The sequence below is a fragment of the Petaurus breviceps genome, unplaced genomic scaffold (assembly GCF_028583685.1).
Source record: "Petaurus breviceps papuanus isolate PSGF00001 unplaced genomic scaffold, PetGlider_PUasm1.0 90897, whole genome shotgun sequence".
Classification (NCBI taxonomy): domain Eukaryota; kingdom Metazoa; phylum Chordata; class Mammalia; order Diprotodontia; family Petauridae; genus Petaurus; species Petaurus breviceps.
Window position 1 is genome coordinate 5,056,166 of NW_027187374.1, and position 24,140 is coordinate 5,080,305.

The 24,140-nt window shown below is 37.7% G+C and overlaps 1 protein-coding gene across 1 annotated transcript; it reads right to left on the reverse strand.

The window, feature by feature from the left end:
* Window positions 1-7,686: 7,686 nt before the first annotated feature.
* LOC138151325 (small ribosomal subunit protein uS5-like) lies at window positions 7,687-8,475 on the reverse strand. The gene is made up of 2 exons (XM_069074794.1): window positions 8,425-8,475; window positions 7,687-8,276 (listed from the first exon to the last, which is right to left on the reverse strand). Exons 1-2 carry the CDS (start codon window positions 8,450-8,452, stop codon window positions 7,687-7,689), a joined length of 618 nt encoding a protein of 205 aa, XP_068930895.1. The 5' UTR covers window positions 8,453-8,475.
* Window positions 8,476-24,140: the final 15,665 nt, after the last annotated feature.

A 24,140-nucleotide genomic window follows, 5' to 3' on the forward strand; every position in this document is an offset into this window, starting at 1 on the left:
ATGAAAAGGACCTACATGTACAAAAATATTTGCTGCAGTTCTTTTTGTGGTGGCAAAGAATTGGAAATCGAGGGGATGTCCATCAGTTGGGGAATGCATGAACAAGTGGTGGTATGTGAATGTGATGGAATACTACTGTGTTATAAAAAATTATAAGCAGGGCTATTTCACAAAAACCTGGGAAGACTTACATGAACTGATACTTAGTGAAGTGAGAAGAACCAGAAGAACATTGTACACTGTAGCAGCTACATTGTGTGATGATCAACTATGATTAATATAGCTTGCAATACAATGGTCTAAGACAATTCCAAAAGTCTCATGAAGGAAAATGCTATCCATATCCAGAGGAAAAAAAAACTAATGAAGTTGAATGTAGATCAAAGCTCTCTATTTTCACTTTATTTTAAAATGTTTTTTCTTTTACAAACTGTTTATTCTTTCACAACATGACTAATATGGAAGTAGTTTTTATATAATTGCACATATATAATCTATGTCAAATTTCTTACCATTTTAGGGAGGTAGGGAGAAAATTTGGAGCTTAAAATTTTATAAAAAATGATTGCTAAAATTATCTTTACATGTAACTTTTTAATTATGTCCTATGAAAAGAAACAAGCATGTTACAAAAAAGGCATAAATACACCTTTAAAAAAACCATGAGAACCTACATTTTAGCTTTCTGCAGCTAGAATGAGGAACATAACAGAGGTGAAACAGGTGACCAAAGATTTGGTAAGTGCTAAGTGTTTATATGCTCCTTTTCTCTCATTTCTGAAATCTACAGAAAGCATCAGTTGTAGCACACTGAGTTACATTAACTAGATGTGTAGAAGGTGTATTATATAATTTGGTTGTCAAATTGGAAAGTATCAATCAATAACCACATAATACATATAGCCTATGAATGAGCCTGTGTAGGCTTTTCCTTATGGTTGTAGTTTCCTTCACTGCCCACCAGATGGTGTTCCAATTAGACATGAGTAACCTCTCCTTCAAACTGCCTTTCTTTGATAGCTGCAACTGATCTCAGAATCTACAGATACAAAGATGACCTGTAATATCTTCAAAAATTACCTTAATAGGAAATTCCACTCATTTCTTGTCCAAGTCCTAATTTGTCATAATACAAACTTTCCTTCTCTTTCTCATTTTCAAAAATTTACTTTTTTTTCTTAATGCTCATAAAATTTATTGAAGTATCATAAGGAATTACAGAATTTGGAATGATAAATTACAATGAAACTCTTCTTCAGGACCAACTTCCCCTTCCCTTTCTATCTCCTTCTAGATGATAGATGAGGTGAAAAAAATAAAGGGGAGGAATTTGGCAAGTATTAGAACCTGTTAAGATTTAATCCTTTGGAAAACTTTCCTAAGAAACAAAAAAAGTGCATATGTTGGGGCAGGGGAGTGGGAATGCTGGGAGTGGGAGGCTTTACTTGATCTCACCATATTTGTAGTGAATGGCATCTTCATCTTGCCAGTCTAAAGTCCTCTCTTATTTGTTTCTCTTCCTGTCTGTCTTTTCCTATCTACTTTACTTCTATAGTACTTTAAATCTCCACATATGTCCCATAGTTTTACGAAGGCCCCACAATCCTCCAGAGCAATCCTAGAAGGTTCCTTGTTATGTCCCACTTTGTTGCAGTGAGGACACTACTTTGCTCCAGGCACTCAGGAGACAAGCTTACAACAGAGTTCAGATGCATTTCAGTTCTACACTAAGCCTGAAACATTCAAAATTTGTTCAATTGCAAAGGAAATGGAATCTCAGCATTATAGGAAGTATATACCTGTGCATATTTACCACCTTTCTCATGGTCTGGCTGATCCATTAACTCCAGTCACTTCTAGGAGGTATTAAAATAACCGTCTTATGAAGGTTAGCTACTGCTTCAGTTTTCTTTATTTTTACCTTGTCTACAACACAAAACTATGTAATTTTAAATACTTTTCCCTCTTAAAGCTCAGCTATTGTACTACTCTAGTACCACAGAGATGTTATAGGATACTTAGGGTCCAAAGTTTACATGTAGTTAGATTGGCATTAAGTGACTTGCCAAGGGTCCCACAGTTAGTGTCTGAGACCAGATTTGAACTCAGGGGTCAGTGCTTATCCACTGAGCCACCTAGCTGCCCCAGTGTTTTCTTTAAATAATTTTTTTCCTCCTTAATGTTAAACAAAACATTTTTTTTTGGGGGGGGGAGAAGAGTTCTCTCTCCTTTTTTCTTTTTCCCAAGCACTTTGATGCAATATTTATAACTCATCATTACTACATTCTACTAGCACAGGGGAATCAGAAAGCAAAAGTGAGTGAGGAGATATAGAGGTGATAAAGGAGAGTCTAGTTTTCATGTTCAGTCAGAATAAAATGCAAATAGTTCCCCATGCATGATAAAAAGTTAATTTGATTTAAAAACAAAACAAAACTTCTTAATGTATTTAAATACTCTAATGCAGTTTTAGAACCCAAAATAAGGTTCCTTATGAACATGAGATTTTTATTCACCAAAATTCTCGTTAAAGCTAGATGAGAAAGTCATGTAACTTTTTGGTTCTCCAACATAAGTGGCATTTCTTTTTTTTTTTTTTTTTTAAAGCAATTGGGGTTAAGTAACTTGCTCAAGGTTACATGGCCAGTTATTATTTCTGGGTGTGGTGCTGAGTATCTCAGCCCGGATTTGATCTAGGTCATCCCGACACTGGAGCCAGTGCTCTTACTCACTGAGCCACCTGGCCGCCCATAAGTTCCATTTCTACTCTGCTTTCATGCCAGGACCTCTGCTCACATACTTCCTTACATTTTTTCCCCTAGATGATCCTAAGATAAATAATTCTAGGCTCATTTTGGAGCAATTATATTTTACAGTTTAAAGTGTAAATTTGCAAATTTGCAGAATTGTTTACAGATTCTTTCTTGTCCCTTTATACATATTTTAACTTTAAAAAAAACATTTTTAATACCTTATGTCTTTACATCAGAGTTAAAATTTTTAAATCAGCATTTGTTTCAAGAGGTATCTTTTGTGCGTTATCATAATATCAAAAAGGGGATAAATTATGCATCTTTAATTATTCAATATCTCTGTCTTTATGTTGGGGGCTTGAGTGAATGGTTAAAAAGTAGTGGTATGGTAGACCAGGTTTTTCTGAGGGTTGGCAGGGGGAGGGGAAGCTGTGATCTTGAGGCCACATGTGGCCCTATATGTCCTCATGTGGGGCCTTTGGACTGAATCCAAACTTCACAGAACAAATCCCCTTAATAAAAGGACACAATAAAAAGGCCACATTCAAGTATTACCCATGCCATTATTTGTTTCTTTGTAGTTTCTGAATGCTCTCGAATTAATATTTTGTTGTCTCTTCTTTCTTCTCCTGGGAGCAATGGAAAGGTAACTTGTGATGAGGATTAGTACTAATTGATGGGCAAAAATGAGGGGCAGTGATATTGGAGAAAGGAGTAGGGCAGATGATGCTTTTTTAAATCATCTACCATCTTCTCCAGTTCCTCTTCCCCAACCCAATTACTTCAAGCACTGCTTAAAATGCACTTTCCTAAATCACATGTTCAATATGTATTAAAAGTTATCTTGCAAAGCTTCTCTTTCTTTGTGTCCTACAATTTAAACATATTTTATTTCCTGCAGTCACACTAAGTCACAGTGGACCAGCAGCCACAAAGGGAGACTTGTGATTTGAACACTGGTGTAATGTTTATTCAGTGAAAAATTAAGAACAGAGAAGATCAAAATATGACATCATTCAAAATACAGCATTTACTAAGTGTGATTCAATAATCTCCAAGTACTACCTGATTTAATCAAGTACTACCCCACCCCTGGACATTACATTCATTTAATCAATTACAAAGTCCCTCTTCTAAATACTACTCCACCCCTAGGCTGTACATTCATTTAGTCCATCACAAAGCCCCTCTTCTCAAATGGAGATTAGTTTCCAATCATAAGTAAAGTACATTCATTTGTTCAATCACGGAACACAAAAAGGTCAAAAGTTCCCCACCCCTGGATCACAATTGAATCTACCCCAGAGTTACAACAAGCCTAATTAAGCACAGCACTTAATACCCAAATGGAGGTCTTTTCTTCATCTTGACACTAGGCAAGTTCTCAGCAATCTTTGTTCCTGGGGAGACAAAGCTTAGCAAGGCCACAAGATACATTGCCAGTCTCTTCATTAATTCATTCTCTGTCTGCAGAACAGTCCTAGGACCCCTGAAAACATTAGCAAAACCCTCTTACAGGATTTCTGTAAACATACAACAAGAAAATCCTTCTTCAGGGCTTCTGAACCAACAGCAAGGTTCCAAGTCTTCTGCAACAACAGCACTGTCCTTCACCAGTGGACAGTATTCACTCTCTGTCTGCAGAACAGTCTCAGTAGCTCTGAACCAACAGCAAGGTTCCAAGTCTTCTGCAACAACAGGACTGTCCTTCACCAGTGGACAAATCTGGCAAAACAACATCAAAACAGACAGACAAAGTACCAGCATAACAGCCATGTCTCCTCAGTCCTTGGCAGCTCTGGGTGGCAGCTCTCAAAAGTCCTGGGCAATTCAAAGTGGCCCTCAGCAATTCGCTCAGTCTCTCTCTGCCTTCAAGATGCTGCTTCCAAAAAGTTCTTCTGCCTCTCTCTTGTGTCTCTCTAAATCTACATCACCAGCTCCTCCCAGTTCAGCCCTCTCTTTTCACGTCAACAAGTCCATCCCACAAGTGGGATTAACAAGCTCTGGGTTTTAATACAAACCAAAAACCAAGCCAATACAGGGGGATCTTTAAATTCCATTACTATTACACCTGGCTATGAGGATATTAACTACTGAATATATTCAAGCATAAACACATTTTCTTATATGAAAATATTTTCATTGCTGTTGGGTAATTTAAAATATCTCTGTTCAAATGAAGCCTTTGTGTTTGTCATAGTTCCACGCTGCCTAAGACATAATGTCATCTGGCATATGCTATGTGTCTCTGAATGAAAATTGCCAGAAGAGTGTAACAGCACCCAGTATGGTCTGCTAGCATGGTTTCTTTGATCTGGTTTGATCTGCATCTTTAAAGGGGGTCAACAACTTTACTTTAATTATATTCACTAGTTCAGGGGAAAGGTCAGCACCCTGAATGTGAAGAAAATACAGAGAAAATATGAGCAGAGAAATTATCACAAAGATCAACAGACAGGGCTCCAGCTGTCTGAGTAAAGTAATATTGCTATACACTTCTGAACACTGCTCCAGACCCTGTTTCAAAGTCTGGGGGACAGTGCTTCTGCCTGGGCTTTAAATACAATACACTTTCAGAGCTGAAGGGTGAACCCCTTCAGCACAGTGGGACTACTCCACTTGAGCCCTGGCTTGGACTGTAGCCATCCCCAACCCCTACAAACTTGTTTTCCTCTCACCGCTGCCTCTTGGACCTGTCTTCTCGGGAGTGCTAATGGGATAGGAGGGGAAAGGAGGAGCCCTGCTCTGGGCCCCTGGGAAAGTGCTCCCATCACCATTACTGTTACCCTACTCTTTCCTTTAGGCTATGCAGATGCTGCAGACTATGTCTAATGTATTAGCAAGCACCCTAGCACACCCAGGATGGCCTGCCAGCACAGGTTCTTTGATCTGCTTTTAAAGGAAAGACTGCTCAAAATGGGGTTAACAATCCTATTTTAAATTATATTTGCTAGTTCAGGGAAAAGTCAGCACCCTGAACTTGGAGAAAATATACACAGAGAAGATATAAGCAGAGAAATTAGCACCAAGACCAACAGACAGGTCTCCAACTGTCTGAGTAAAGCAGTATTGCTATAACACTTTATATGCATGGATCAAGGGAGCACAGACAGACATCTAAGCAGTCAGGGGTGGGTAACTCTGAACAAATGGCCATTCAGAGTCGACCAGGAAATTGAAAGATCCTTTTCATGAGGGAATCCCCAAAGCAAAATGCCAACCTCCCAGAATATATAATAAAGACTCAGCATCTGATTGACTTAGTGCTGAGAAGCCTTGAGAATCCTCATGCCCCGGCACTTAACCCAGAGCCTGCTGGGCCAGGGCTCTATGTGCCTATTAATGGGAAGTGAAGATCTTTAAATTCCCTTAACATTACAAGAGGAAAGAAGGCTATGTCTACAACAACAGATAAATCATTATGCCTATAAATTCAAGCAAGCACTTAACTTTAAATGATTTCTTTGGCTGAATTAACAGTCATAGGTTGTTCCTGTTCTGTGCATAGACAAAGTATTAAAAGGATTTTACTGAGCCAGTCTCTAACCTGAGAATGAGAAAGAACAGTCCAGAGACAAATTGCCAGAAATTAAATAGCAGTTTAATTAATTAGTTTCATTATGAGGAACAGATTTGCAAATTGGGTCTTTTCCTGATCAGAATTCCACCTTGATGAAGTGAAGACTGAGATTATATGCATAAATCTATAGTCACATGAAAAAATGTTCTAAATAACTTTTTTTTTGCGTTTTGGAGGGCACTTGGGGTTAAGTGACTTGCCCAAGGTCACATGGATAGTTTTTGTGTTAAGTGTCTGAGGCCAGATTTGAACTCAGGTCCTCCTGACTCCAGGGCCAGTGCTCTACTCACTGCACCACCACCATCCAACCATTTGGGAGAGCAATTTGGAACTGTGCCCAAAGGGTAATCAAACTGTGCATACCCTTTGACCCAACAGTATCCATACTAGGTCTAAATCCCAAAGAAATTTAAAAAAGGGAAAAGGACCTACATGTAAAAAAATATTTATAGCAACTCTTTCAGAAATTGAGAGGATGCTTATCAGTTGGGGAATGGCTGAACAAATTGTGGTATATGATTGTGATGGAAAGCTATTGTGCCATAAGAAATGATGAACAGGATGCTTTTAGAAAAACCTAGGAAGTAATACAAATTGTTGTAAGTGAAGTGAGCAGAACCAGGAGTATGTTGTATTCAGTAACAGCCATATGGTATTTTGATCAACTATTAACTATTAATTAACTAATTAACTATTCTCCACAATACAATGATTCTAGACAATTAAGAAAGACTTATGAAGTAAAATATTATTCACCTCCAGAGAGAGAAGTAATGGATTCTGAATGCAGATTTAAGCATACTTTTTTTTTTAAAGCAATTGGGGTTAAGTAACTTGCTCAAGGTTACACGGCCAGTTATTATTTCTTAAGCATACTTTTTGTAACTTTTATTTTTCTTTATTTTTTGGTCTGTTTTCTTTTGGAATATGGCTAATATTTTAAAGATATTTTGCATGACTACACATGAATAATCTGTATCAAATTACTTGTCTTCTCAGTGAGACCGAAGGAAAAGGAGGAAGGGAAAGAATTTGGAACTCAAAATAAAAAAAAGTTAAAAATTGTTTTTCCATATAACTGAAAAAAATTTTTTAATGCATTTATTTTTTAATTTATGGAACGAAACAAGCATTTCTGTATAACACAGTATAATAAAAAGATGATTGCAATGAAACTGAATATCCATTATGTACAGTTTGCTATTCCTTTTTTTTTTTTTAGCAGGCATAGTTCAATTTATTTGTTTATAAAAAAACATCTATGTGGTTGCCACAGCAGCTGCCTGGGTCCTCTGGACAGATACTCAAGTGTGAGTCTTCACAAGATGGTTGGTGAATTCCTGATATGGAGACTTAGTGAACAGTCTCCTTCCACAGGTCTGGGGTTAGATAGCTGTATGTTTTGGAGATGGCATCAAAGGTAGCTTTAGCAAAGTTACCCAGAGTGGCAGTACAGCCTCTCGAAGAAGTGTAGCAGTCATCAATTCCAGCCATCATCAGCAGCTTCTTAGGCACAGGAGCTGAGACAATGCCAGTACCTCTAGGGGTGGGGATCAGGCCCACCAGAACCAACCCACATCGCCCAGTGACCTTGCAGGGTACTGTGTGAGACTTGCCAATCTTGTTCCCCCAGTAGCCATGTCTCACAGGAACAATGGACAGCTTGGCCAGAATGATAGCACCACGAATAGCTGTGGCCACTTCCTTGGGGCACTTGACACCCAGACCAACATGGCCATTGCAGTCACCACAAATGGCCACAAAAGCCTTGAACCTGGTACGTTGTCCAGCTCTAGTTTGTTTCTGAACAGGCATGATCTTCAGAACCTCGTATTTCAATGAAGATCCCAGGAAGAAATCTATGATTTCAGAGTCCTTGATAGGAAGGGAGAAAAGATAGATCTCTTCCAAAGACTTGATCTTCATGTCCTTGACTAGCCAGCCTAGCTTAGTGACAGGAACCAACTCCTTGTCTTTGCCTTTCCTCCCCAGGCCCCGAGGCCACGGCCCAGGCCTCGACCTCAGCCCCCACTGCCGAAATCACCGAGGAAGCCACCCCAGCCTCACTGGGGCCCCCAGGGCTTCCCGCACCTCCTGCAGCACCAGCCTCGTCCACCATTTGGTGTTCACTAGAAGTAGAAGCGCTATTCTTTTAAATATATAATAAAGTTAACATGTAAATTTTTTTCTTTCTCCCTTTTTTTCTTTCCTCCTCCTCTGCCCCAGGGATGACTACCATTAGACACAAATAGGTATATAAATATATATATATAACATATATGCATGTATGTATGTTTATATATGTATGTGTGCATATATGTGTGTATATACACATGTAAAATCATTCTATACATATTTCAATTTATCAGTTCTTTCTCCAGATGCAGATAATGCCTTTCTTCATATGTCCTTTATAGTTAATTTTGGTATTTATAATAGTGAAAATGATTTATTTGCTCAAAGTTGTTCTTAAAATAATGTTGATGTTACTACATACAATGTTCCCTTGCATTATTCTCATTTCTCTTCCCAATTTTTCCTCCACTTCTCTCATCTGCTCCTTAAGGTCCTCTATGGCTTTGTATTTTCCTTTGAAGCTTTTGGTGCAAGAGTTCTGACTTCACTGTTTTCCTCCTGTTCCATGCCTTGCTCCTTCTTGTCCCCAAAATAGGAGTGTAATGTTGGAATCTTCTGTCTGCTTTGTTTCCTTTGCCTGGTCATGTCTCCCTTCAGTCACTTGACCCCTGGGCTTTTTGCCACAGTAGGACTCTGCCACCAGACAAGGGAGCTTTCGTCCCAAATGCTGGAGTTTTCTCAGCTGCTGGAGGTATTACGTAGATGGGTGCCCTCTCTGAGGTCTCCACATGCTCTGGGAAGCTGGACACACACCCCAGGACCTCCACCCTAGACTGCAATCCAGATCCAAGCAGGTTAAAGCAAGAGAAATTACCCCTCAGACTGGTGCTTGGTCCCCCTACACTCTGCAGGCCAGGAGCTGAAGCTGCCACGTGGCACTGGCTGGCTGTGCCAGCGTCTCAGTGGCTTCTCGCCCCAGGGGTAAAAGCCACGCACTCCCACTTGCTGGTCCCAAAGTCCAGACTGCACTGACCTCTCACTTTGTCCTTAGCATCTATGTGTTGATAAATCTGGAAACGGCCACAGCTGCTGCTGATCTGGAGTCCCTCTGGCTGGCAGCTGGTCAGGCCTGCCCTGGGGCTAAAGCCTTGGAGTGGGGCTGGGCTTGGCTCCCAGAGCACTGCCCTGGATTCCTGCCGGCCTGTCCTCAGCAGGAGGTTAGCTTCTCTGTGTCATTTTGTGGGTTCTGCAGCTCCAAAGTTTGTTTAGAGTTCTCTTTTTACATGGGTTGGGGAAGGTGGAAGCCAGAGCTGTGGGAAGGTTGTGCTTCTACTCGCCATCTAGTCTCCGCCCCGTCCCCCATACAATGTTCTCTTGATTCTGCTCATTTCACTCTTCATTATTTCATGAAAGTTTTTTCATGTCTTCCTAAAATCATTGAACTCATCATTTCCTTTAGCATAGTAGTATTTCTTCACTATCATATACCATAACTTGTTCAGTCATTCCCCAATTAATGGACACCCCTGCAATTTCCAGTTCTTTGCTACCACAAAAGGAGTTCCTATAAGTATTTTAGAACATACAGGTTCTTTTCCTTTCCCCCTAATAGTCTTTGGAAATAGACCAAATAGTGGTAATCCTGGGTCAAAGGGTATAGGCAGCTTAATAACTCTTTAGACATAATTCCAGATTGCTTTCCAAAATGATTGAATCAGTTCACAATTCCACCAACAATGAATTAGTGTCCCAATTTTTCCATCTCCCCTACAACAACTCCCTTTTCAATCATTTAACCCAATCTGATAGGTGTAAAATGATATCTCAAGGTTGTTTTAATTTGCATTTCTCTAATCAATAATGATTTAAAGCATTTTTTATATAACTATAAATTATTTTTATTTTTTTCCATTTGAAAACTGCCTGTTGGGCGGCTAGGGGGCACAGTGAGTAAAGCGCTGGCCCCAGAGTCAGGAGGACCCGAGTTCGGTTCTGGCCTCAGACTCTTAACACCCACACAAAAAAACTAGCCGTGTAACCTTGGGCAAGTTACTTAACCACAATTGCCCTCCAAAAGGCAAAAACAAACAAACAAACAAAAAAAACCCCAACAAACCCAAACCAAAAAAACCAAAAACTGCCTGTTTATATCCTTTGACCATTTATCAGTTGGGGAATGACTTATATTCATATCGATTTTAGGAAGTTCTTTATATATTTGAAATATGAGACTTTTATCTGAGAAACTGTCTATAAATTTTTTCCTCAGGTTTCTATTTTCCTTCTGATCTTGGTTACATTTGTTTTATCTGCAAACTCTTTTAAATTTAATGTGCTTGGGATTACCTATTTTACACCTAACTTTGTTCTCTGTCTCTTGTTATTCATAAATTTTTCAACCTGTCTATAATTCTGATAAGTAATATGTTGCATGTTCTTCTAATTTTCTTGTAATATCTTTCTTATATTCAAGTCATGTATCCATTTTGTCCTTATCTTGGTAAAAGGTATAAAATACTGGTTTGTGCATAGTTTCTGCCATACTGCTTTCCAATTTTCCCTACAGTTTTTTTTTACCAAATAATTAATTCTTATTCCCAAATCTTAAGCCTTTACACTTGTAAAAAACAAGGTTATCATATTTATTTATTGCTGTAAATTGTATGTCTACTCTGTTCCATCAATTTGCTTTTCTATTCTTAGTCAGTACTTGATAGTTTTGATAAATACTCCCCTATAACATAGTTTAAGATCTAGTGCTGCTAAATCTTTTTCCTTTAATTTTTTTGTTAATTTCTTTGATATACTTTTTAAATTTTCAAATGCTTTATTAAATTCTGATTTACATCATTCATTTCTGCCAGATTTTGAGTTATAAATTTTCTCCCCATTTTTCCCCTACCCACCACCCCAAAATAGCAGTCTCATAAGATATCTTCTCCTCCAATCTGCTCTATCCCACATTTTCTCCCATTCCCCTTTCAACTTTTCCAGTGGATCTCTATATCCCAGTGCCTGTATATCTTATTTCCAAATTACATCTAAAATAGCATTAATAATAGTATATATTTGAATATTTGATTTTAAATCTTTGAATTCCAGATTCATTCCCTTCCTCCCTTGTCACCCACCCTTACTGGGAAGATAAGCAGTTCAGTATAGGTTGTACATGTGTGGCTAATGCAAAACAATAACATAGTAGATATATTGTAAAAGACTGACTATATTTCCCTCCCTCCTTTCCCGCCTCCCGCTTGTTCTATTCTCTACTTTGATGCCATCCATTTTCAAAAGTGGGTGCTTCCAACTTCCCTACCCCCCAGCCTGCCCTCCCTTCCATCATCCCCCCCTTTCACCCCCTTCCCCCTCTACTCTCCTGGAGGGTGAGATACCCTATTTAGCATGTATTTCATTCCCTTCTCAAGCCAAATTCAATGGGAATGAGGTTGACCCATTCCCTTTTGCCTTCCTATTCTTCCCCTCCCTTGTAACCATTTTCCCTTGCCTCTTCTATATGAGATAGTTTCCCCCATTCTGTCTCTCTCTATTTCCTCTCATTATATTCCTCTCTCACCTCTTAATTTCACCTTTTAAGTATCATACCTTTCTGTTAAATTGGTACTGTGCCCTCCATCTATGTATACCTGTAAACATATATACACACATTTACATATGTATTCATATGCCCATATACCCTCATATTATATACATACATACATACATATATATATATACATACACACACACACACACACATATATATATATATATATGTATATTTCTATTCCCTTCAACTACTGAGAAAATTTTCATCAGTTACAATTATTGTTTTTCCATGGAGGAATGTTAATAGTTCAACTTTGATAAGTTCCTTATGATTTCTTTTCCCTGTTTACCTTATCATGCTTCTCTTGCTTCTTGTATCTGAATGTCAAATTTTCTATTCAACTCTAGTTTTTTCAGCAAGAATGCTTGAAAGTCCTCTATTCCACTGAATGTCCATATTTTCCCCTGAAACAGGATAGTCAGTTTTGCTGGGCAGGTGACTCTTGGTTTTAATCCCAGCTCCTTTGACTTCTGGAATATCATATTCCAAGCCCTTCAATCCCTCAGTGTAGAAGCTGCCAGATCCTGGGTTATCCTGATTGTGTGTCCACAATATTCAAATTGTTTCTTCCTGGCTGCTTGTAATATTCTCTCCTTGATCTGGGAATTCTGGAACCTGGCTATAATATTCCTAGGAATTTTCTTTTTGGGATCTTTTCCAGGAGGTGATTGGTGGATTCTTTCAACCTCTATTTTGCCCTCTGGTTCTAAAACATCAGGGCAGTTTTCCTTGAGAACTTCCTGGAGGATGATTTCTAGGTTCTTACTTTGATCACAGCTTTCAGGTAGTCCAATAATTTTAAAATTATCTCTCCTGGATCTATTTTCCAGGTCAGTGGTTTTTCCCATGAGATATTTCACATTGCCTTCTTTTCTTTCATTTGTTTGGATCTGTTTAATAGCATCTTGATTTCTCATAAAGTCATTAGCTTCCATTTGCTCCAATCTAATTCTGAAGCAATGATTCTCCTCAGTGAGCTTTTGAGATTCTTTTTCCATCTGGCAAATTTGGCTTTTTAAGGCATTCTTCTTCTCATTGCCTTTTTGAGCCTCTTTTGCCATTTGAGTTAGTCTATTTTTTTAAGGTTTGATTTTCCTCAGTCAGGCTGTTGACTCTCATTTCATAATTTTCTTGCATTGTTCTCATTTCTCTTCCCAATTTTTCCTCCACTTCTCTTATCTGCTTCTTAAGGTCCTCTATGGCCTGTAACCAGCTTCTATTTTCCTTTAAAGGTTTTGGTGCAGGAGTTCTGACTTCACTGTCTTCATCCTGTTCCTAGCTTTGCTCCTTTTTATACCCAAAATAGGAGTATAATGTTGGAATCTTCTGTCTACTTTGTTTCCTTTGCCTGGTCATGTCGCCCCTCAGTCACTTGACCTCTGGGCTTTTTGCCATAGTAGGACTCTGCCACCAGACAGGGGAGCTTTCGTCCCAAACACTGAGGTTTTCTAAGCTGCTGGAGGTATTAGTTGGGTGCCTTCTCTGAGGTCTCCACAGGCTCTGGCAAGCTGGACATGCACCCCAGGACCTCCACCCTAGACTGCAATCCAGATCCAAGCAGGTTAAAGTAAGAGCGATTCCCCCTCAGACTGGTGTTTGGTCCTCCTACACTCTGCAGGCCAGGAGCTGAAGCTGCCACGTGGCACTGGCTGGCTGTACCATTGTCTCAGTGAGAAGCGAGGCATTCCCACTTACTGGGTCCCAAAGTCCAGGCTGCACTGACCTCTCATTTTGTGCTTAGCATCTATGTGTTGATAAATGTGCAAAGGGCCACAGCTCCTGCTGATCTGGAGTCCCTCTGGCCTCCAGCCGCCCTGGGGCTAAAGCCTTGGAGTGGGGTTGGGCTCGGCTCCCAGAGTGCTGCGCTGGATTCCTGCTGGCCTGCTGGGCTGTCCTCAGTGGGAGGTTAGCTTCTCTGTGTCATTTTGTGGGTTCTGCAGCTGCAAAGTTTGTTTAGAGTTCCCTTTTTACATGGATTGGGGAAAGTGGAAGCCGGAGCAGTGAGCAGGTCCTGGTTCTACTCCACCATCTTGACTCCGCCCCCTCTTTGATATTCTTGACTTCATTAAGTTTCTCCTCTCAAAACTAGATAAATCCAACTAAAATATAAATAAGAAAGATGTCAAAAGAAGTGAATTTAAGATAAGCTAGACATAATAGCTATCTGGAGAGAATTGAATCAAAATAATAAGGAATATACTTTTTCCCTCTGGTTTATGGTACCTTTACAAAGGCAGAACATATATTAGTACATAAAAATTTTATAGTTGAAGCAGAAGTATTTTAGTATCCTTTTCAAATCACAATGCTATAAAAATTATATTTAATAAGGTACCATGGAAACATAAATTAAAAACGAATTGGAGATTAAACAACCTTATCTTAAAGAATGAGTGGGTTAAAGAAGAAATCATAAAAATAATCAATAATTTCATTAAAGAAAATGACAATAATGAGGCAACATATCGACACCCATGGAATACAGCAAAAGCACTGACCAGAGGAAAACATATCTTTAGATATCAATCAATAAAAAAAAATTAGAATTCAACAGTATATTATTCTTTGGTGACACATTAAAAACATAAAGATTCATCTAGAATTTAAAAAAGCTACTATTATAAGCTACTAAAACTATTACGTTTTATCTGAACTCAAGGAAGTAGGAGTAGCCATCATGATCTCAGATGTGGAAAAAACAAAAATAGACATGATTAAAACAGGTAAACAGAGGAACTACATTTTGCTAAAATATAGACAAGGTATTAATTTTAATATTTAACATATATACACCTAATGGTATTGCATTTAAATACTTTCAGGAAAAGATAAGCAGAGAGAAATAGACAGTAAAATTATAATAGTTGTGATGGAAAAAAAGGTTTAATATATCTTTTCAGAAGCACTCAAAAGTAAAAATAAAAACATGAAAGAAATTAAAACCTTAATAATATTTTAGAGAAGTTAGACATGATAGGTCTCTGGAAATCATTCAATGGGAATAGAAAGACATGGTATGTGTATAATATTTACATATAGAAATATACAATATCATATAAATATAATATAGTTAATATAATATAATTAATATAACATAATATAATATAATATAATATAATATAATATAATATAATATAATATAATATAATATAATTAGATATTTCTCAATTGTGCAGGACATTTTTACAAAAAACCCCAGTGTATTAGGGCATAAAATCCTTGCCATTGGAGGGCAAAGTCAACATAGTGGAGTAAAAGCAGGGACTTGCTTGAGATCTCCCCCAAACCCCTCCAAATACCTGTAAAAAATGATTCTAAACAAATTCTAGAGCTACAGAACCCACGAAGTGACAGAGTGAAACAAATCTGCAGCCCAAGACAGCCTGGAAGGTGGACAGGAAGGGTCTATTGTACCAACCTGGGAGCAGAACACAGTCTACTATAGGTCACATCAGCACAGATTAGGCAGAATAGGCCTCATGGGCCTGAATTACTGGCATCTATGATAGTTTCCAGAATTCTCAATGCACAAACTCCAAAGACAGCATAAAAAGTCAGTGAGAAACCTCTGTGTGATCTGGGTGAAAGAGGAGCTTAGTTTGGCTGGGGTCCAGCCCCAGCCCTGTGGTGATGGAGGTGGTGGCAGTGGCAGTGGTGGCAACAGTAGCAACAGCAGTGATGGCTGCTTCCAGAGGTCCAGGCCCATAGACCATGGGGGATCAAGCAGCTGATGCAAAAGCCCTGCAGAGTCCAACCTTTACAAAGAATTAGAAAGTCAAATATTTGACTAGGAAGATGAGAAAACAGTGTAAAAATACTTAGGCTATAGAATCTTACTTTGGTGACAAAGAAGATCAAAATGTACAACCAGAAGAAGACTACAAATCAAAGCTCCTACATCCAAAGTCTCCAAGAAAAATATGAATTGGTTCCAGGCCATGGAAGAGTTCAAAAAGGATTTTGAAAATCAGGTAAGAGAAGTAGAGGAAAAATTGGGAAGAGAAACAAGAGTGTTGCAAGAAAATAATGAAAAACAAGTCAACAGCTTGTTAAAAGAGACTCAAAAAATACTGAAGACAATAACACCTTTAAAAATAGACTAATCCAAATGGCAAAAGAGGTCCAAAAAGCCAATGAAGAGAAGAATGCCTTAAAAAGCAGAATTGGCCAAATGGAAAAGGAGATCCAAAAGTTCACTGACGAAAACAATTCCTTCAAAATTTGAATGGAGTAAATGGAAGCTAATGACTTTATGAAACATTAAGAAATTATAAAACAGAACCAAAAGAATGAAAAAAATAAAGAAAATGTGAAATATCTCCTTATATAAACAACTGACCTGGAAAATAAATCCAGGAAAGATAATTTAAAAATTACTGGACTACCTGAAACCCATGATTAAAAAAAAAGAGTGTAAACATAATCTTCCAAGAAATTATCAAGGAAAACTGTCCTAATATTCTAGAACCAGAGGGCAAAATAGAAATGGAAAGAATCCATCTATTGCCTCTTGAAAGAGATCCCCAAAGGAAAACTCCTAGGAATATAGTAGCCAAATTCCAGAATTCCCAGGTCAAGGAGAAAATATTGCAAACAGTCAGAAGGAAACAATTTTAATATTGTGGAAATACACTCAGGATAACACAAGATGTAGCACTTTCTGCTTTAAGGTATCAGAGGGCTTGGAATATAATATTCTGGAGCTCAAGGGAGACTAGGATGAAAATGAAGAATCACCTACCCAGTAAAACTTATAATACTTCAAGGGGAAAATGGAAATTCAATGAAACAGAGGACTTTCAGGCATTCTTTCAAGCTGAAAAGATCAGAGCTGAATAGAAAATTTGTCTTTCAAATACAAGTCTCAGAAGAAGCATGAAAAGGTAAAATGGAAAGAGAAATCATAAGGGACTTATTAAAGTTGAACTGTTTACATTCCTACATGTAAAGATGATATTTGTAACTCATGAGACCTCACTATTAGGGTAGTTGGAGGAAATAGATAGATAGATAGATAGATAGATAGATAGATAGATAGATAGATAGATAGATAAGAGGTACAGAGTGAGTTCAATAAGAAGGGATGATATCTTTTTTTTAAAGCAATTGGGGTTAAGTAACTTGCTCAAGATTACATGGCCAGTTATTTTTGTGTGGGTGCCAAGTATCTGAGGCCAGAACCAATCCCAGGTCTCCCAATGCTGGGGCTGGTGCTCTTACTCATTGCGCCACCTGGTCGCCCCTAAGCAATTGAGGTTAAGTAACTTGCTCAAGGTCATACGGCCAGTTATTTTGTGTGGGTGATAAGTATCTGAGGCCTGAACCGATCCCAGGTCTCCCAACGTTGGGACAGGCGCTCTTACTCACTGCGCCACTTAGCTGCCCCTGAAAGGATGATATCTAAAAAATAAAATTAAGGCATGATAGAGGAACATATTGGGAGAAGGAGAAAGGGAGAGATAGAATGGGGTAAATTATCTCACATAAAAGGGCAAGAAATGATTTCATAATGGACAATAAGAGGGGGGAGGTGAAAGGGAATAAGCACACCTTATTTTCATTGGATTTGACTTAAGGAGGGAATAATATACATATTCAATTGGGTATCTTTCACTACAGGAAAGTAAGGGGGAAGAGGATAAGAGGAGGGGGGAATGATAGAAGAGAGGGCAGATTGGGGGAGGAGGTAGTCAGAAGCAAACACTTTTGAAAAGGGACAGGATCAAAGGAGAAAATAGAATAAGTGGGAGGCAGAATAGGATGGAGAGAAATATAGTTAGTCTTTCACAATATGACTATTATGGAAGTGTTTTGCATAGCTACACATGTTTAACCTATTTTGAATTGCTTGCCTTCTCAATGAGGGTGTGTGGGGAGGGAATAAGGGAGAGAATTTGGAACTCAAAGTTTTAAAAGCAAATGCTAAAAAATTGTTTTTACATACAACTGGGAAAAAAGATATGCAGGTAATGGGGTATAGAAATCTATCTTGTCCTAAAGGAAAATAGAAGGGGAGGGGAAAAGATGGGGGGGTGGGGTAGAAGAGAGGGCATACTGGAGGTAATCAGAATGCATACCATGGGGTGGGGGAGGAGAGAGATGGGGAGAAAATTTGAAACTCAAAATATTATATGGAAATGAATGTTGAAAACTAAAAATTAATTAATTAATTAAAAAAATAAAGAGCCACCCCCCCAAACCTTATTATTTTTTTCAAATTCAGAAATTCAGAAATATTCAACACATCTTTTACTGTGCAATAAAATTAAATTCAATAAAGGGAAACAGAAAAGAAAGGGCTTAAATAAATTTTTGAATAAATAGCATAAAGAATTAATGTTCAAAGAAGAAAATACAGAAATAAAAGATAACTTCACCAAACAATGAATCAACATGCCAAAATTTGTGGGATGCAGCCAAAGTAATTAGTAGGATAAATTTATATTTCTAAGCACTTTCATTAACAAAAGAGTTAAAGAATAGATGAACAAATTGGGCATGCAACTAAAAAAAGGAGGAAAAATCCCCCATTTAAAAATCCTAATTATTTAGAAACAGAAATCCAGAAAAATCAAAGAAGAGATTAATAACATTGAAAGTAAAAAAAAGAACATAGAATTAATATAGATTGTTTTTTAAAAGAAACATTAAAATAGACATATATTTGCCCAATTTGATTCTAAGAAACAGGAACATAATACAAAAAGTTAAAAAGGAGAAGTAACAACAAATGAAAAAATAAGGAATCTTATTAGAAATGATTTTGTACAACTATATGCCAATAAAATGAAATTAAATGGAGGTATAACTATTAATATAAAATATTCAGGTTAACACAAGAAAAAAATGGAGAATGTAAACAACCTAATCTCATAAGAAAGAAGTTGAATATATCAAATATAATGTCTCAAATTAAAAAAAAACTCAAAATATTTAGAAGTTTCCATCAAATAATCAAATAAAAATTAATTCCAATATTACACAAAATGTAGAGTTAGGAAAAGAAACTAGCCCGCTAAATTCCTACTACGAATCAAGTGTTTTCTTGGTACCTAAACCAGAGAGTCAAAATAGAGAAGGGGCAAAAAAACACAAACCTATATCCTTAATAAAAGATTGATGCAAAAACCCTCAAAATATTAGCAAAGAAGCTACAGTAGCATATAACATAGATTATGCATTGTGGTCAGATTAGATTTATATGAGGAAAGCAAGGCTAGTCCAATATTAGGGACATTATAAATAATTGACCACATGAGTAGCAAGAACAACAAAAATCATGATTATTTCAATAGATTAAGAAAAAAGAGTTAGAGGAAAGGAACTGGAAACACCTTTTGTAGACAGCATTTCAAGGAGCTTAGCTATGGAAGAGAAGAGAGGTATAAGATGATAGTTATCAGGGATAGAGAGATCAAGTGAATGTTTTTTGAGGATAGGAGAGATATGGGTATGTTTTTAGGTAATTGGGAAGCAACCAGTAGATATGAAAAGTTTGAAGATTAGTGAGAAGGTGGGGAGGGTGGAGGGTACAACCTTTTTTCCCTCTGGAAAAGATGGGATGGGTTCAGTTGTGCATGTAGAGATTTCTCTTGACCAGGGAAAAGGATACTGTGTCATGTGAGACTGAAGCGAAATGGGAAATAGTTGCAGAAAGAATCTGAAGAATATGAGATGAGAATGAGAAGAGAAAAATCTCAATGAAGGGCCTCAAATTTTTTTCAGTGAAATAATGTCACCTGCAAGGGGGGCACTAGGGAGGGAGTCATGAAAGATTTAAGAAGGGGGGAAAAGATTTAGAAAAGCCACTGAGGTGAGTGGAATAGTGAATTAATTAGAGCAGTGTAAAAGAATTGACTTGCTGTATCCTTGCTCTAAAAGGGTCCAATTGATATTATGTAACAAATTTATAGTGGATCCAATCAGCATGGTTTCCTGTTTTTCTCCCCCTTTCCTCAGCAGCATGTGAATAGGAACAAAGGCAGTGGATGGTGGGAGTTATCTCAGGCTATGGAGATTGAAATTAGGATATAGGGGCAAAGGACTCCAAAGAGGAGTTGAGTTGCTTCACCAAGAAATAAAGATGGGGAAGGGAGGAGTCAATGTAGTTTGGGAACAAACTGGGGGCTTAAGGGATTGGTTGTCATGGTGAGGATGAACAATAAGGTTAGATGTTATAAGGCAGGGGAAGAGTGGAATGATAACATTACCATAAGATAAAAGAATTTCAGAGTTTATGAACATAGAAGTATAATCCTTATGGGTGATGACAAGATTGAAGGCATAATAGTCTCTGTGTGTAACTGGGGTGAGCACAAAGTAATGGGAAATGAGCAAGTTGTGGTGTTTGAGGAAGTCTCAATATGTATGTTGAGGTCCTCTGGTATTGTAGCAGCAACCACACTGGCATACCCAGGATGTCTGCTAGCACAGGTTCTTAGATCTGCTTTACTAGGAAATATAGCTCTTTAAGGGGTCAACAATCTTTTAAATCACATTCACTATTTCATGGGAAAAGTCAACATCCTGAACTTCAGAGAAAATATAAATAGAGAAAATACAAGCAGAGAAATAAAGACCAACAGACTGGGCTCTGACTGCCTGAATCAACTATACATTTTACATACATCCCTGGATCAAGAGAGACTTTATATATGAGCAGTTGGGGGAGCTCTGAACATACAGCCACTCAGAATCTTGGCCAGGGAATCACAAGATCCTTCTCATAAGCAAGCCCCCAAAGCAAAACACCAACTCATATATGCACTTCTCAGAATCAGAAGGCATCACAACCCTCCAGACTCAGTAACTAATTAGAAATTAGCAAAAGGTATGAAAGCCTTCCTACAAGCAAGCTTCCCCTAAGCAAGCTTTCCTTAATGGGCTCCACATGAGGCCTATAATGGGAGGGGAAGATATTAAAACCCATTAACATTTCAGATATGAATGCAGGAGTTGAAGTGGAGAGAAAGAGCCAGACATTAAACTCATTGAGGCAGACAAGAGTTGCCAGAGGGCTGACAGATAATAGCTGCCCAAATCTTGATTGGATCATAAATATGGATTGAACAAATATCAAAAGTGGAGAAGTTACTAAGTAATGGTGGTGGAGGGAGAGTCTGGAATTGGTGATGGAGAGCAAGGAATATTCCAACTAGACCATGACCAGTGAGTCAGGTGTGTGAGTGAAAGTTAACCAGTCCTGCAAAGGGTGACCAGGGAATCAGTATCATTAGGAGGGATTCATGATGGAAGGAGGGAGAAAGGAAAAGTCTTAAGACAAAAGCAAATTTATTACCTATGGGAGTAGTCATTCCAGGGAAGATAGTGGAAGGAGTGGGTAGCTTCAGAATGGGAAATTAGGTACGTGAGTTAAGCAGTATGGAAACAGGGGAACAATTAGTGGAAAACAGAATGGGGTTTAAATGGCCAGTGATTCAGAATATCTGGGCTGGGTGGGGATATGTTAATCATTGAGAAATGAGTTCAGAGAGGTTAACAGGTCTGTAGGGGTTCTCCTCAGGTTGGAATCCTCCCAAGGTGTCAGACAGTGGTGTGCAGGGAAAGATAGGGGTTGGGGGGGGTTGTAAAATCAAAACCAAGTACAAGCATCAGAGGACTGCTGTTGTGAATAGCTTTAAGGTTCTGATCACATAGTATAGTGAACTCTCTATTTATTCAGCAATAAACTAAGGCAAAACATTCACAGAAACCAAAGTACAGCATTCACAATGATATAATATAATAACTTATCATTGAAGTTGTCACATAGTTTTAAACAAAAGATATCATTCAGTAAGTCCTTAACTCAATCAGTCTTAAGGAGCAATCCCCCTTAAGGAACACAAAGTACAAAGGTCAAAGTTTTCCCACCTCTAAGTCACATTGTCTTAATCTCTCAGTCAAAAAGTCTTCTTCCTTCCTTGATTGGAGATTAGTCATCCAACTTTTACTCAATGCATGGAACAGGAAGAAGACAGTGAAGTCAGAACTCCTACACAAAAAGCTTCAAAGGAAAATATGAGCTGGTTACAGGCCATAGAAGACCTTAAGAATCAGATAAGAGAAGTGAAGGAAAAATTGGGAAGAGAAATGAGATGCAAGAAAATTATGAAATGAGAGTCAACAGCCTGACTGAGGAAAATAATACCTTAAAAAATAGACTGACTCAAATGGCAAAAGAGGCTCAAAAAGGCAATGAGGAGAAGAATGCCTTAAAAAGCCAAATTTGCCAGAGGGAAAAAGAATCTCAAAAGTTCACTGAGGAGAATCATTGCTTCAGAATTAGATTGGAGCAAATGGAAGCTAGTGATTTTATGAGAAATCAAGATGCTGTTAAACAGATCCAAACAAATGAAAGAATAGAAGGCAATGTGAAATATCTCATGGGAAAAACCACTGACCTGGAAAATAGATCCAGGAGAGATAATTTTAAAATTATTGGACTACCTGAAAGCCATGATCAAAGCAAGAACCTAGAAATCATCCTTCAGGAAGTTCTCAAGGAAAACTGCTCTGATGTTTTAGAACCAGAGGGCAAAATAGAGGTTGAAAGAATCCACCAATCACCTTCTGAAAAAGATCCCAAAAAGAAAATTCCTAGGAATATTATAGCCAGGTTCCAGAATTCCCAGATCAAGGAGAGAATATTACAAGCAGCCAGGAAGAAACAATTTGAATATTGTGGACACACAATCAGGATAACCCAGGATCTGGCAGCTTCTACACTGAGGGATTGAAGGGCTTGGAATATGATATTCCAGAAGTCAAAGGAGCTGGGATTAAAACCAAGAGTCACCTACCCAGAAAAACTGAGTATCATGTTTCAGGGGAAAATATAGCCATTCAGTGGAATAGAGGACTTTCAAGCATTCTTGCTGAAAAAACCAGAGTTGAATAGAAAATTTGACATTCAGATACAAGAAGCAAGAGAAGCATGAGAACGTTAACAGGGAAAAGAAATCATAAGGAATTTATCAAAGTTGAACTATTAACATTCCTACATGGAAAAACAATAAGTGTAACTTATGAAACTTCTCTCAGTATTAAAATGGTTGAAGGGAATAGAAAATATATATATATATATATGTATATATATATATGTATATATATATATATATGAGGGTATATGGGCATATGAATACATATGTGAATGTGTGCATATATTTCTACAGGTAGACATAGATAGAGGGCACAGAACCGATTGAATAGGAAGGGATGATACTTAAAAAGTGAAATTAAGAGGTGAGAGAAGAATATAATGAGAGGAGATGGGGAGAGACAGAATGGGGTGAACTATCTCATATAGAAGAAGCAAGGGAAAATGGTTACAATGGAGAAGAAGAATAGGAAGGCAAAAGAGAATGGGCCAACCTTATTCTCATTTAATTTGGCTTGGGGAAGGAATGAAATACACACTAAATAGGATATCTCAATCTATAGGAGAATAGGGGGGAAGGGGATGAGAGGGGGGATGATGGAAGGGATGGCAGGCTTGGGGGGAGGGAAGTTGGAAGCACCCACTTTTGAAAAGGTATGGGATCAAAATAGAATAGAACAATTGGGAGGTGGGGTAGGAGGGAGGGAAATATACTCAGTCTTTTATTATGTTATATTTTATTTGTTGTATTAATTAATATATAGTCATTACATATTAATCACATTTATTAATAAATCATATTTATTAATTAATATATACTATGTCATATTTAATATATTACATTTTTATATATTTTAAAAGCCATATGTATATATGCATATATATTCCCTTCAATTATCCTAATACTGAGAAAGTTTCATCAGTTACAATTATTGTTTTTCCATGTAGGAATGTTAATAGTTCAACTTTGATAAGTTCCTTATGATTTGTTTTTCCTGTTTACCTTCTCATGCTTCTCTTGCTTCTTGTATCTGAAAGTCAAATTTTCTGTTCAGCTCTGGTCTTTTCATCAAGAATGCTTGAAAGTCCTCTATTTCGTGGAATATCCATATTTTTCCCTGAAGTATTATACTCAGTTTTGCTGGGCAGGTGATTTTTGGTTTCTCATAAAGTCATTAGCTTCCATTTGCTCCAATCTAATTTTGAAGGAATTTTTCTCTTCATGAGTTTTTAAAATTCCTTTTC